The following is a 12,887-nucleotide window of genomic DNA, read 5'->3' on the forward strand; positions in this document are numbered from 1 at the left end:
TTCACAAAACCTGTTAAAAGTTTCTAAAGTGTACACCTTGCTATTATCTAATCTTATAGTCTGAATCAAGCATGCACCTTCATTCTCAACTTTGGTTTTGAATTTCCAAAATCCACCCGCAACTTCTGACTTTTGCTTTAGCAAGAATATCCAACACATTCTTGTTAGTTCATTAATAAAAGCAATGTAATAAATATTACCATTTAGTGATGGTGTTCGCTGAGGACCACAAAGATCAGCATGAACCAGTTGCAGCTTTTCAAAGCCTCTCCATGCCTGTTTAGGAAAGGGTTGCCTATGTTGCTTCCCAAAATTACAAGCACGGTAAGGAGACATGTCATCATCAATGTCAGTGAGTTCTTCTACCAGCTTCTTTGATTGTATCTGAAGCAAACCTCGATGATGAAAGTGTCCAAGTCTTTTGTGCCAAGTCCCAGTGGCACCAGCTCTAGATATAAAGGCCGTCGGATTTAGAGCAAAGCTTTTTCCTTTCATTTTGACGTTGAACAAGTCTTTGCCACTAGCATCTTTGATCAAGCACCGCTTATTCTCAAACAACACTTTATAACCTTTATTAAGTAACTAACCAACGCTCAAGAGATTTTGATCAATTTTAGGCACAAATAAAATATCTGGAATAAATTTTGTACCTTCATAGCTTGTTATAGCTACTGTGTCTTTTCCCTTGACTTCCAAGTGTTCACCATTGTCAATCATCACTCTCTTATCTTCGGTGTCTCTTAATTCCTCAAAAGACTCCTTGTCATATGTCATGTGATTTGTGCACCCATTGTCAATCACCCAGCTCTCGCTTGATTCTTTGCTTGAGGAAGAAGTGACCATAAACAATTGATCTTCTTCTTCTTCTTCTTGATCAATGACCTGTGCATCTACTTCTTTCACCCGATTTTTGGCTTTGCAGATCACAGCTTCATGTCCAAGTTGATTGCATTTGGAGCAGAAGGCGTTAGGTCTTCTCCAACACTTGTATGGTGGATGACCTTTCTTCCCACAATGGCGGCAAGGTGGATAGGATTTTTTGAAACCTCCTCCTTTTGTCTTTTGATAATTGGCAGATGAATCTCTATACGTCAATTGATTTTTGAAATTTTTGTTGTTTTTATACCTGTGGCTGTCTTGATGCTTAACAAGTAAGGCATCTTCAATCACCCCTTCTTGTCTCATAGACCTCCTTTGCTCTTGCGCTTGTAAAGCATTCAAGAGCTCTGTAAGAGAAATCTTTGACAAGTCTTTGGTGTTCTCCAGAGTAGTAATGGTGGCTTCAAACTTCTCTGGAAGAGTGACTAGCAGCTTTTCAACGATCCTAGAATCATTTAATACAAAACCAAGCAATCTCACCTTGTTGGCGATGCTGAGAAGTCTGTCAGAGTACTCTTTTACCGACTCTAACTCCTTCATCTTCTGCAACTCGAAATCCCTGATCAAATTCAGGACTTTCATTCCACGAATCCTCTCATCTTCTTCATATTCAGCCTTGAGATAATCCCAGATTTCTTTTGCTGTTTTGAGGGACATTATTCGCATGAAGATCATTTCAGATACAGCGGCAAATAGGCAAGCTTTTGCCTTTGATTTGTGCTACAGTAGGATTTGCTGGAAGCCGAGGGACCTCGTAATCCTCTTCTATTGCTTCCCAAAGATCCAAGGCCTCCAAATAAGTCTCCATACGAACTGCCCACATTTGATAATTGTCTCCATCGAAGACTGGTGGTGCAACAGCTGAAAAACTTGATTCTCCCATTTTGATCTCACAGATCCCTTAAGAAGAGAGCTCTGATACCAATTGTTAGTGAAAGAGGGATTTATTGAATGGTAGATGAGATGATTGAATTATGAAGAGCAAGAATGCTCTGTATATATACAGAGAATACAAAAAGATATTTAGAAAATCTACCTAAGAGTCTGCAGAAAATCTGGTAACAGTAAACAAATCAAAACAAAATCTAATCAAATCAAAACTAAATCAAATCAAAAACTAAATCTAACTCCTAACTCGTAATGGAGATTTAGTTAGATACTAACCGACAGCAATCTAAACAAATACGTTATCTTTAACCGTATCTAATATATTTATGTTATGATTTTTGGATGCTATGATTGTGGTAAAGGTGACATGTTATGTGTTTTCGGTGACCAACTAATGATGATCACTTTGATGTGATGGTTGATAATTGTTTTCGAAGTAAGGGTTACATGTTGTGTGTATCAGTTAACCAACCATTAATGGTCATTGAGGAGTGATTGTTGAAAATAATTTTTGGTGAGTAGATTGCATGCTCTTCGTCTCACGAAATTAATCACCAGAGTCCCTCAATTTTGTTTGATTAGCCACATAAAAGTTTACATACTTGATCTCGATACGATAGTGCCTTACATAATATTTTTAATACCTTATCTTATTTTTAAAATGATTTTCAACATTAGAGCATATACTCTTCTTTTAACTTCATATTAGAATAATACATTATCATTATTTAAAGCTCTGCATCAAATACTCGACAACAATCTTTGTCAATATAAGATGTTTGGGATGAAGCTAATACTTGTTCTAAAAATCTCTGTGAGTTATTCCAAATCATTCATTTCGAATTGATCCGGTAGTCATCATTTTATGATAGATTACTCGTAACAAATTGAAGAATATTAATAAAAAATTTCTGGAGTTTAAAAACATTATCTATTATATTTTTTAGATTTTTTTTTTAATTTAAAGGTATTATTAAAACGGATATTTTTATTAATTTAGTTAAAATATAATTAAAGCCAAAAATAATTAAAAAAAAAAAACCAACAATATATCTAGAAGCAAATTGAAACATTATTGAATTGGTTAAGGCATGAATCACCACTCTCACAGCTTAACTCAATTAATAATAATAATAATAATAATTCTTATTACAATATTAATAATGGGGACATAAATTAATTTAGGCCCATACTAATTGGGGTTGATAATATTAAGCTTAGAGAGGGGGGGGTAGGGCCCCGACCCATAACTACAGAAGTCAAGATTTCGATTTGAGTTTTGGTACGCGGTTCTAAAGTTAAGTCCGTCTATATGAAAGATGAAAGCTCGTCAAATTTGGTGTTAATCGGACACTTGATGGACGCTCCATTAGACCGAGTGACTGCTTGTCAAAATCATGTCTACTCTAGAAAGATTAGAAATGTCTCAAAATGTAATATATGAGGAGACATGATGTTAGCTCTCTATCACCCCTGGACCCTATGGCTTGAGAGAGCTAACCAGTGGCACATATGTGTGTCATAGTGTGGGCAAGTGTTACAAGACGAGCATCTCGAGCGACTTCCTTTGAAATTTGTCTTTTAAGGACATTATCGATCGATATGGGTGTGCCGACATTGTACCCCATCTCATGTATTGGAGGTTAGTATATGCACCTCCGATACAAAATACTCTTTTATCAAAATTAATATCAAAACTCTCAATTTTTATAAAAAAAAGTTTTAAACCATTCTTACTTTTAATATTATAAAAGATAAAAACGGTATATTTATATTTCATTAATTATCTTCAAACTTTTTTTAAAGAAAAATCTTAAAAGAGCATTAATATCCTCTTTAAAAGTTTATAAATAATTAATTATAACGGTATTTTTAGATTAAAAAAACGCTTAAAAGTGTTTTTGAATGTATTTAATAAATATTAATGAAGAGTGAAGTATTTTTTAAATAACGAAATTATATATTTAAATGTATTTTTAAAAAAATTAAAGGTATTATAGAAATTAAAAAAATTAAAAAAATATTTTTGAAGAGAAGGAGAAGTTTCAAAGAGTGAGAATGAAAATGAGAAGAATGTTTGATGTGTCAAAACACATTTATTGAATAACCGATTCTTGCGGATTGGAGTGTTCTGGTTTTACTTCAGACGCCGACAGTGAGTTCATCCGTATTCAATCCCATCTTCCATCGTCTTTTGATTCTCCTCAAACCCCCTGTTCTTACCTCTCCCCATTGCCCACATAAATCTCCTCTACGCCTCTGGTTTTTGATACTCTGTTGTTGAATTCCAAGATTCAACGAATTTGGGTCAGATTTTGATTCGGGGGGGTCGTTGGTTTTCTTTCTTTCTCAGTGGGTTGGATTCCTTTTTCTACTACTTTTGTTTGATTTCTTGCCCTTTTTGTGTTTTGGCTGCTTGTTTCTGTATTCAACTTGTTTATTGTAGTTTTCCCCTTTTTCATTTTCAGTTCGTAGGTTGAGGAAATTTTGTATTATTGGCCGCTATGGAAGGAGCTGTGGGTGCTGAGTTTCAGGATTGGGAGGTGCTGCTCCATGATTCGAACGCCGAAACTCCCCTGACTGCCGCTGAGTTTTCCGGGGAGAACCCGACCCGTTTCGGCGGAGCTGAGGATGTGTCCGATTCCGATAGCATGATCAAATCCGATTATTTCTCTCTTGATAATCAGGGACGGCGAGCGAAAACTATTCCTGAGCGCGATCTTAGCGAAAAGGAGGATTCGGTTAAATCCGATAATCCTAGTTGGATTGATCCGAGTTCAGAGAATCGGCATAGTCGGGTAATTTCAGGAGAGTTGTGGTCCGATTCTGGTAGTGATAGGTCTGATGATCGTAAATTTAGCGAATTCAATTTGAAAACTGAGTCTGGAATTGCAGAATTTCTTCTAGGTGATGAGGAAATGAGCGGTAGGAATCGAGAATTGGGGAGTTTAGAATCACATGTTGGATTAGCTTTTGAAGAATCTGAAGAAATCCAACCCCAAAGCAAGGATTTGAACAATTTCTTGTCTGATTCTGGTGGGAATATAGATCAAAGTGGCTTAAAAGTTGGGAAGTTGGAAGAAGAAGAAGGCAAAGAACATTTGGAGGAGAACAAGAATCTCCAAATTGAAGGAACAAAAGTGAGTGCAGAATCTGGCAGTGAGGTTGGAGACCAAAGGAAAGTAGTTTGGTGGAAAGTCCCATTTGATGTCTTGAAGTATTGCATGTTTAAGGCAAGCCCTGTCTGGTCATTCTCATTAGCAGCTGCTGTAATGGGATTCATTATTCTTGGGAGGAAGCTCTACAAATTGAAGAGGAAGAGCCAGAGCTTGCACCTGAAGGTCATCCTGAATGAGAAGGTAAATTCACTAAGAATTTATACAGCAAACAAATTAGATGATGAACTGTTGATACTGAACTTTTGTCTTAGATTAACTAATTGCTTCACTGTGAAGAAATTCTGGAAGTTGTTGATTGTTGGGTTTATTGTGCTGCATATTTGTTGTCCTTTTACTTGGTATATTAACAATTTGAGTGAAAATCCAGTATTTTTCTTTGTAGTGAAACACGAATCAAGTTTAATAGGCATGGCTCGAGTTTGTTGTTAGCTTATGTGAGAGGTGATTCGGTTGTTTAGGTCAGTAGGCTCGAGCTTGAGTTTGTTGTTAGCTTATGTGATTGGTGATCCGGTTGTTTAGGTCAGTAGGCTCGAGATTGAGTTTGTTGTTAGCTTATGTGAGTGGTGATTCGGTTGTTTAGGTCAGTAGGTTTGAGCTTGAGTTTGTTGTTAGCTTATGTGAGTAGTGATTCGGCTGTTTAGGTCAGCAGGCTCGAGCTTGAGTTTGTTGTTAGCTTATGTGAGTGGTGATTCGGCTGTTTAGGTCAGCAGGCTCGAGCTTGAGTTTGTTGTTAGCTTATGTGAGTGATGATTTGATTGTTTAGGCCAGTAGGCTCGATAGGCTCGGTGCTGGGGCAGTTCAGCTCCTTCTCATTGATGTGCCCAAATGTGAACCAAGTTTAATACTGCTGCTGTTAGTTGGCTTGCTGTGAACACTTTCCTTCTGGACATTTATAGTTAGGGCATTTATTGCTCGGTTTACCTTTCGGGAACTTCCCCATTTATTCAAGTTTAGCATTCAATTAGATGAAAACGACACCTTGAGAAACTTGGGCAGGAGCTAGTTTGCCTTATGTGGCTGATATTCTGCAACATAGGCAGCAATCCCCCCTCCCCCTTTTCAAATACTCTATTGGGATGTCGATTTTCGGCATCGTTTCAAAGTTGGGATTATATTTTTTGACACTATGAACTAATTATTACCTGCAGAAGGGATCTCCACTCAAGAGTCGAGCTGCTCGTCTTAACGAAGCCTTTTCGATTGTGAGGCATGTCCCAGTTGTTCGACCTGCTCTCCCTGGTGCTGGGATAAATCCATGGCCTGCAATGAGCATGAGTTGAGGATTCTTCCCACACGAGATGCGAATAAAGTAAAAGTGATGGTGTTTCTCTGTCTCTCTCTCTCTCTCTTTATCTAAAAGATGTAATATTCCACAGGTTTCTATCTATGTTATGCACCAATACAAGATGCTTTCAGCATCAGCTGTCTGTAAAGTGAATTCAGATAATGGCTTCTCTTTTTCTTTGTTTCTTTCCCTTTGAGATATTCCATTTTGTGTTTCTATTGATGAATGCATAGCTCGGCAAGTAGTCCTATTATCGGGATCTAGTTTCACGTCTAATATGCCACTGTTGGGGCCTAATCATACTTGTACTTTGGGCTTTATTTTCATTTTCATGTAGGGTTGGATGCATAGTACTTTCTATACACAATCTATGCATATGCACGTGGATCCACTAAATGAACCCGTTAATGTACTCTCTAGGGCTGACTATGGGCAAGCACACACTTATGCTGTCAAAAGCTGATGGAAAAGAAAAGTACACGAATAATATCATGATGCATAGTACTTCTCTTCATAGTCTATGCATATGTAATGTACTCCCTCGGATTAATTATAGGCAAGCATATACTTATGCTGTCAAAAGCTGGCGGAAAAGAAAACTACTCGAATATGCCAAATGCAAAAAAGTCAAGGTTTGATATTCCCAATGTAAGCTCTAAACTTACACTATAAGCCTAATTTGATCTTCTTATGCATACAAAAGTAAACAGTTAGAACTTCACCTATGATGTTCAAACCTATTGCAATCGATTTTAGAACTCATTGGATGAGTTATAAATACCTAATTGTCCTTAATTCAACTCTAAACATTAAAAGTAACATTCAAACTCAGAGGCAATCTTCCTCTGATGTATAGGAACAAGAATCAATTCAATCTAACCTGTGGCCAATCAGAGTCGTTGGATCATTTTGTGGCAACTCTGTATAGGATGTAGGCACGATTAGGAGAGATGTGAAAAGTTAAAAGTCATTAATTTGGAAAAATATCTATAAGCGGACCATACATAAAATCGACTTTTAGAGTTACTTTTGCAATTTTCCATTTTCTAGTCGGTTCTTAGAATTCTGGACTTTAGAACTATTTCAACCGTGAGTATGTATAGCATCAACCTAGGTGCACTATTCAAGACCTTGATAGGGATAGAATATTAAAGAACTTTTGGGTTAAACATCCAAAACCGGAGCTTGTACGCCCTCAGATTTAGGGTTAACCCCGACAATCTACAATCTAGACATGTAGTTTTAGATTAAAGTTGTATTCAATATAGAGCTTGCAAGCAGCTCAGTGAGTATATTTTTATACTCATTCTTGCTATTTTGTGTATTTTAGATGGTAAATGAGGTGTTAGTGGAGAGTAGGAGCATTCCAGAGTTGCATATCTCTAGAGGACCATTTAGGCTCGAGTCTTCCTTTTGTATTATTGTATTATGTCTTAACTTGTTTTAGCTATTGGCTATATCGTATAAGGTACTCTTAGGCATTTGTTTTGTAAACTTCAACAACTTTTAAGTAATTTATATGTATGAGTATATATATATATATATATATATATATATATAGACACACACGCATCTAGAAGAAATTTTTTCTAGTTATTTATTGTCTCATGTCTTTCATAAGTTTCAAGTCAATACATAACTGTACGTGGCTTGAGTATCTCAAATAATTATTTTATGTGCCCGGTTCCTATCATCTAGTTTGGTGGATTAGTATCTTCTATTAAGTTTCACTACCTTTTCAAGTACGAAACCCAGTGAATATATGTTGTTACAACGATTTCAATAATGTTTCTACTTATTTGTCAGACATAAAATTGAGTTTTGTGTTAATTTAATATTAAACTTTCACGTATGTATTTAATAGATTTATAAATTCTAAAAAAAAATGTAAGAAATTTATTAGACGAAAATTTAGAGTTTCATTAGAACATTGTTTAAGAACATCTTACTTAAAACTAAAAATTTTAGAATACATAAACTTAACACTTGAAGGGTTCAAGAATGGAAGTGAATTGAACTTATAACTTAACATTTGTTTATTAAAAAATTAATTTTTATGTATGCCTTTTGTTTTGTTAATAATTTAATATCGAAAAGAACTGAAAATACGAAAGAATTATCAAACATGTTTCTTACTTATATATGTTTTTTTTAAGTGAAACCAAAAATATAAATAATCGCAAACTATGTTCGAGTAGATTAGGCTATGAAATTCTTTTGTTTGCATATCTATTAGTTAAAAGTCATGAGAATACATAACTCTACCAACTATTTTCTTAGAGCACTCTCTCGTGTTCACTATTTTTGAAGCACTTCTAGAGGTGTAATTCGTCTCTTTTGTGCTTACTTCTCTTGAACCACTTTCACGAACATTACTTGATTCTCTTCGACTCTTTTAAGAGCATTTTCACGGGTCTTACTTGTCTCTCTCATGCTCACTTCACTTGAAACACTTTCAAGAGCGTTGCTTACCTCTCTTATGATCACTCACTCTTTTTGAAATACTTTCACAAACGTTGCTTGTCTCTTTCGTGCTCACATTCACTTGGAACACTTCCAAGAATATTGCTTGCCTCTCTTATGATCACTCTTTTTAAAATACTTTCATAGACGTTGCTTGTCTCTTTCGTGCTCACATTCACTTGGAACACTTCCAAGAACGTTGCTTGCCTCTCTTATGATCACTCTTTTTAAAATATTTCACAGACGTTGCTTATCTCTTTCGTGCTCACATTCACAAATATTTAAAATGACTTTTCAAATGCTTAAAAAATACAATTAAATAAAAAGAAATAAATAAATAAATAAATATTTTTTTAGCATTTCTTTCTATCTACCCAAATTGTATAGTTTGATTTGTCAAATATTTAAAAGAATGTACAAACATAGAGTCCATTAGGCCTAAATATATACAACTTTATCTTAGGCCTAAATATAGCTTTATCTTTGATGCATATGGGTGAAATTCATTTTGTCAATTTTATTTTAGGCCTAAACATATACAACTTTATCTTTACACCATTCATATAGCTTTATCTTTGATGCACATGTTACTTTTCAACTTTACTGTCCATGATCTTCTAATAGTTAGTTTCATTCGATCTTTCATGCATAAAAGTCTCAACCAATTCTGAACTCTTAATCCATTTTCAGCCTTGAACGTGTGCAATTTCGATTTAGTTAATACTCTTAATAATGATGACAATGAAAAAGAGTTAAAACATTGGTACAGAAAGTACATATTTAACTCAATTAAAATTTTAGCTTTCTCAATATTGTTCTAAATTCCTATGGGAATATTTTTTTTACTTACCAAGGTTCAGAAGGAAAGGGAACGTTTAATTTACAATAGATGTTTTAAACCAAAAGAAATGTTTGAGCTCTTATTAAGTCCCACATTTGAGAAGGCACCAAAAAGAAACAAGGGGAAATATCTTTGGTGGCAACAGAAGAAACGTTAGCCACCACTTATGGGAGGGATAATTGCCAACTCATCTTTATCTTTAACGATTGTTGACTCAGTTGTATAATCCTCATTCAGAGCAAGAACCACACATCCAATGATCTCTTCTAGCCTTGGAAATTTTCCTACAATCTTGTTCAAACAATCCTTGGCAGTACTGCCTGAAGGGACATCCAATATCACGTCGTTTAGGCCCGTAAGATCTCGAGCTCTAGCAAAAAACAAGGCCTTGATTTGAACCAGATGCTCCACCTTTTCCCCAGAACTGTCTGAAGTTTCAAGTCTATCTTCTTGTCCCTTCATGTCTTCCTCTTTGGACAATACCCACGTGATGAATTCACCAGTGTGAACGGTTTAACTGTAGAAGCCATATCATGCAATGATGATTATTTACTCCAACGACACACAATGGACCGAGAAAGATATGTTAAAGCATGTGAGCCAATTGGTCGATAATGGGAAAATGTGATCCAAATCAAAATATGCAGTTCACTGTGAATGAAATTATTGCAATGGATGTTGGTAGGAGTATGGATTCCTCCTTCATAGCATTACCAATATCAATCATGATCGATGGCAAAGGTAGTGGTAAGATTTTGCTCATCAGATCCAGGTCACCTTTTCAGTGGACTACAGTTTACCAGATGCATAAATAGGAGCTTCCTAGAAAGTTACCATCTTACTCATTTGTAATTTGATGATGATACCATTATATTTTGGTTCCAGTCGGGAGAATTCATTTCTGAACTTTAACAGAAGTTCTCGAGACCATATTGTTATTAGTATCATGTAGGGAGGAGGAATAATTTGTTGCTGGTCTTTATCTTGATCCAGATAAAACTTAAGAGGCGAACTCACTTCGCTGCTTGTGAAGTTCCTTGGAAACTTACAACATTACTATAACTTCTTTTGGTTGGGACATAATCCTTTCCTCAGCCTACTCTTTTTGGACCCACTCGTAGAAGAAATAGAAAAAATTCCTCTTTTTAGAAGAAAGTTGTTTCTCTAAGAACAGGAGGTTAATAAAATTAAACCAATAGGTTGTTACCGAATCCCTAACTATTTATCTATTCTTGTTTAGGATTCCCTCTTTAGTATGCTCCATTTTAGTAAGGGTGATGAGGAGTTTTTGGTAGGAAAATGATGAGAAGTATGGATAATCTCATCTGTTGGGTAGGAGGTTGTTTCTAAGTGGTGTAGCAAAGGTGCTTGGGTAGGGTAAATTTTTTCCAGTAAGGATTTTTCTCTCTTGGTTGCTAAGCTTTGGTGATTTCCTTCAAATTCAAATGCGTTATGGCATAGGATCATTAAGAAGAAGTATGGCTATGAGTCCACGGGTGGGACGACTATTGTGGCTAAAGGCGCCTTCAAAATTCATTAGAAATCCATTTGCTGCTATATTTTGTGTCCCAACAACTTCATTCATGTATTTTTTGTTAGAAAAGGACTCTGCACCTTTTTCTTTTTCTTTTTTTCAAATGATCATGGAATAAATAATGATCTTTATAGGTGGACTCTCAAATTTTTACTGCATTTTCTGGGAAATCTCTATTTGCTCATTTTGGATGCTCAACCAGATCCCTTGTGCTCTATTTCACCGGAAGGCTAAAAATCCCTCGGAATCTCGTCTGCCAATTTATGGAGAATTAACATGCAACTTGTCCAATATTCTTCCGTATGAGTGTAGTGTAGGTCTGCTGCTTGAGAACTGGATAATATCTTATGAAATTTTGGGATAGATTTCTTGAAACTTTTGGTAAAATATATAGTTAGAAAGGGATAGAGAGACAGAAGAAGTTTGGTTTGGACAATGGATTTGGAATGAAAAACGCATCCAAAATTCAAAGTGACAAATAAACACTTCAAACGTCAGCTATATCCAGGCTCCAACCAAGGATTCAGAAACCAACAATGAAAATGTGTTTAATTAAACGAACATGACATTTACAAGGTTCCGAAAAGTCATCTTTAGTGTTTACCAGATGATACAGATTTCATTCGTAATAGTCAACATGCATGTCCATAAATACTCTCTCACCGATGCTACTCGCTAAGGATTCTTCTTTCTCCAGAAAGTAATGTGAAATTTCGATTAACATAGCAGTCCTACCGATTAATCTTGTTTAGTACCAATTCAACCTCATAGCCTATAGTGCAAAACTGAAACGAAATCGTTCAACAACTCAATTCAACAGCCAAAGAATCAGAAACTATAATATTTGAATTCTGATCCGCAGATTAGGTTCCAGGAACGAGTTCAACCCCTATTTTTGGTGTTTTTCCTAATCAGAAACTCGATCAGAATTAAAGCCAAGGAACACCGGAATCAAACATCGAAAGAAAATTCCAGAAATTTGCAATCGAAAGACGAAATTTACAAAAATCGAAAAACACTTACACGAAACTTGCGGCGGAAACGGGACCGAAGATCAAGAGAGCATCGCCAACGCTTGCGACGAAAGAAGAGCTTTGAGAGGAAAGGATATGTCTGACTCACTGTTTTGTTAATTATTGATTAATTCGGAATACAATATTAGTCTGTCTTTTGTCCACCATGCCTTACATTTTAATATTATTTTTTTTAAAATTCATAAAATGAGTCTTTAATATCAATTTAAATTAATTTTTATGGAATTTAATAAAATAAAATAAAAATTCATTCTCAATATATTTTTTTTCTTTTAGATATAAATGTTTTACAAATATTTATATTCTAAAAACCCGTTTAAAAATAATTTTGTATTTTTTAGAGGAGAAAATTGATTATTTTTCCGACGAAGTACAAAATAAAATCGAGACAAAACGACAAGAAACCTGCTTCATATTCGCTCATATCCTAGGTTTGGCTCTCTATGGCACCTGCTCCATATTCGTTCATGTCCTCGACTAGCTTCTAGTTGTTACCTAAATATATGTAAAAACTAGAGTGAATATATAGGTTCATAAGTAGTCTATTTGTAGGCTCTTAATCGTGTCCATAGTGGATGTTAGGGATACTATACCCTAAAATTTGACCAAAGGCATAACACGGTTTTTGTACTAAGGATCTTGGTCTTAGACCACGAGTTAGTTTTGTTAGGCCTGGCTTATGCATTTATATGATACCTCGTCTTTGGATGGATTTAAGGAGAGTGGATCTCATCGGGTTGTCCGCTTCCACTTCATACACAATGCATGTCGCTAGTCCTGACCC

At 35.5% G+C, this 12,887-nt stretch overlaps 2 protein-coding genes and 1 long non-coding RNA gene across 5 annotated transcripts; 1 reads left to right on the top strand and 2 right to left on the bottom strand.

Moving 5' to 3' along the window:
• Positions 1–3,798: 3,798 nt before the first annotated feature.
• On the top strand, positions 3,799–6,500 carry LOC111438869. Of its 3 annotated transcripts, XM_023076692.1 has the most exons (4): positions 3,799–4,123; positions 4,236–4,807; positions 4,847–5,126; positions 6,095–6,500. In XM_023076692.1, the coding sequence occupies exons 2-4, from the start codon at positions 4,272–4,274 to the stop codon at positions 6,224–6,226; spliced, it is 948 nt and encodes a 315-aa protein (XP_022932460.1). In that variant the 5' UTR covers positions 3,799–4,123; positions 4,236–4,271; the 3' UTR covers positions 6,227–6,500. The 3 variants fall into 3 exon arrangements, with proteins under 3 accessions (XP_022932460.1, XP_022932457.1, XP_022932459.1); XM_023076689.1 differs by having other exon boundaries at positions 4,236–5,126; XM_023076691.1 differs by having other exon boundaries at positions 3,799–4,119; positions 4,236–5,126.
• A 2,966-nt stretch (positions 6,501–9,466) lies between these two features.
• LOC111438870 (molybdopterin synthase sulfur carrier subunit) lies at positions 9,467–10,052 on the bottom strand. Its single transcript, XM_023076693.1, has one exon. It carries the CDS (start codon positions 9,995–9,997, stop codon positions 9,689–9,691), a length of 309 nt encoding a protein of 102 aa, XP_022932461.1. The 5' UTR covers positions 9,998–10,052; the 3' UTR covers positions 9,467–9,688.
• Positions 10,053–11,591: 1,539 nt separating this feature from the next.
• Positions 11,592–12,230, bottom strand: LOC111438871. The gene is made up of 2 exons (XR_002709725.1): positions 12,093–12,230; positions 11,592–11,854 (listed from the first exon to the last, which is right to left on the bottom strand). It is a non-coding gene; the product is annotated as an uncharacterized LOC111438871 (long non-coding RNA).
• Between the last annotated feature and the right edge of the window lie 657 nt (positions 12,231–12,887).

This window comes from Cucurbita moschata, unplaced genomic scaffold, assembly GCF_002738365.1.
Source record: "Cucurbita moschata cultivar Rifu unplaced genomic scaffold, Cmos_1.0 Cmo_Scf00083, whole genome shotgun sequence".
In the NCBI taxonomy this organism is placed as follows: domain Eukaryota; kingdom Viridiplantae; phylum Streptophyta; class Magnoliopsida; order Cucurbitales; family Cucurbitaceae; genus Cucurbita; species Cucurbita moschata.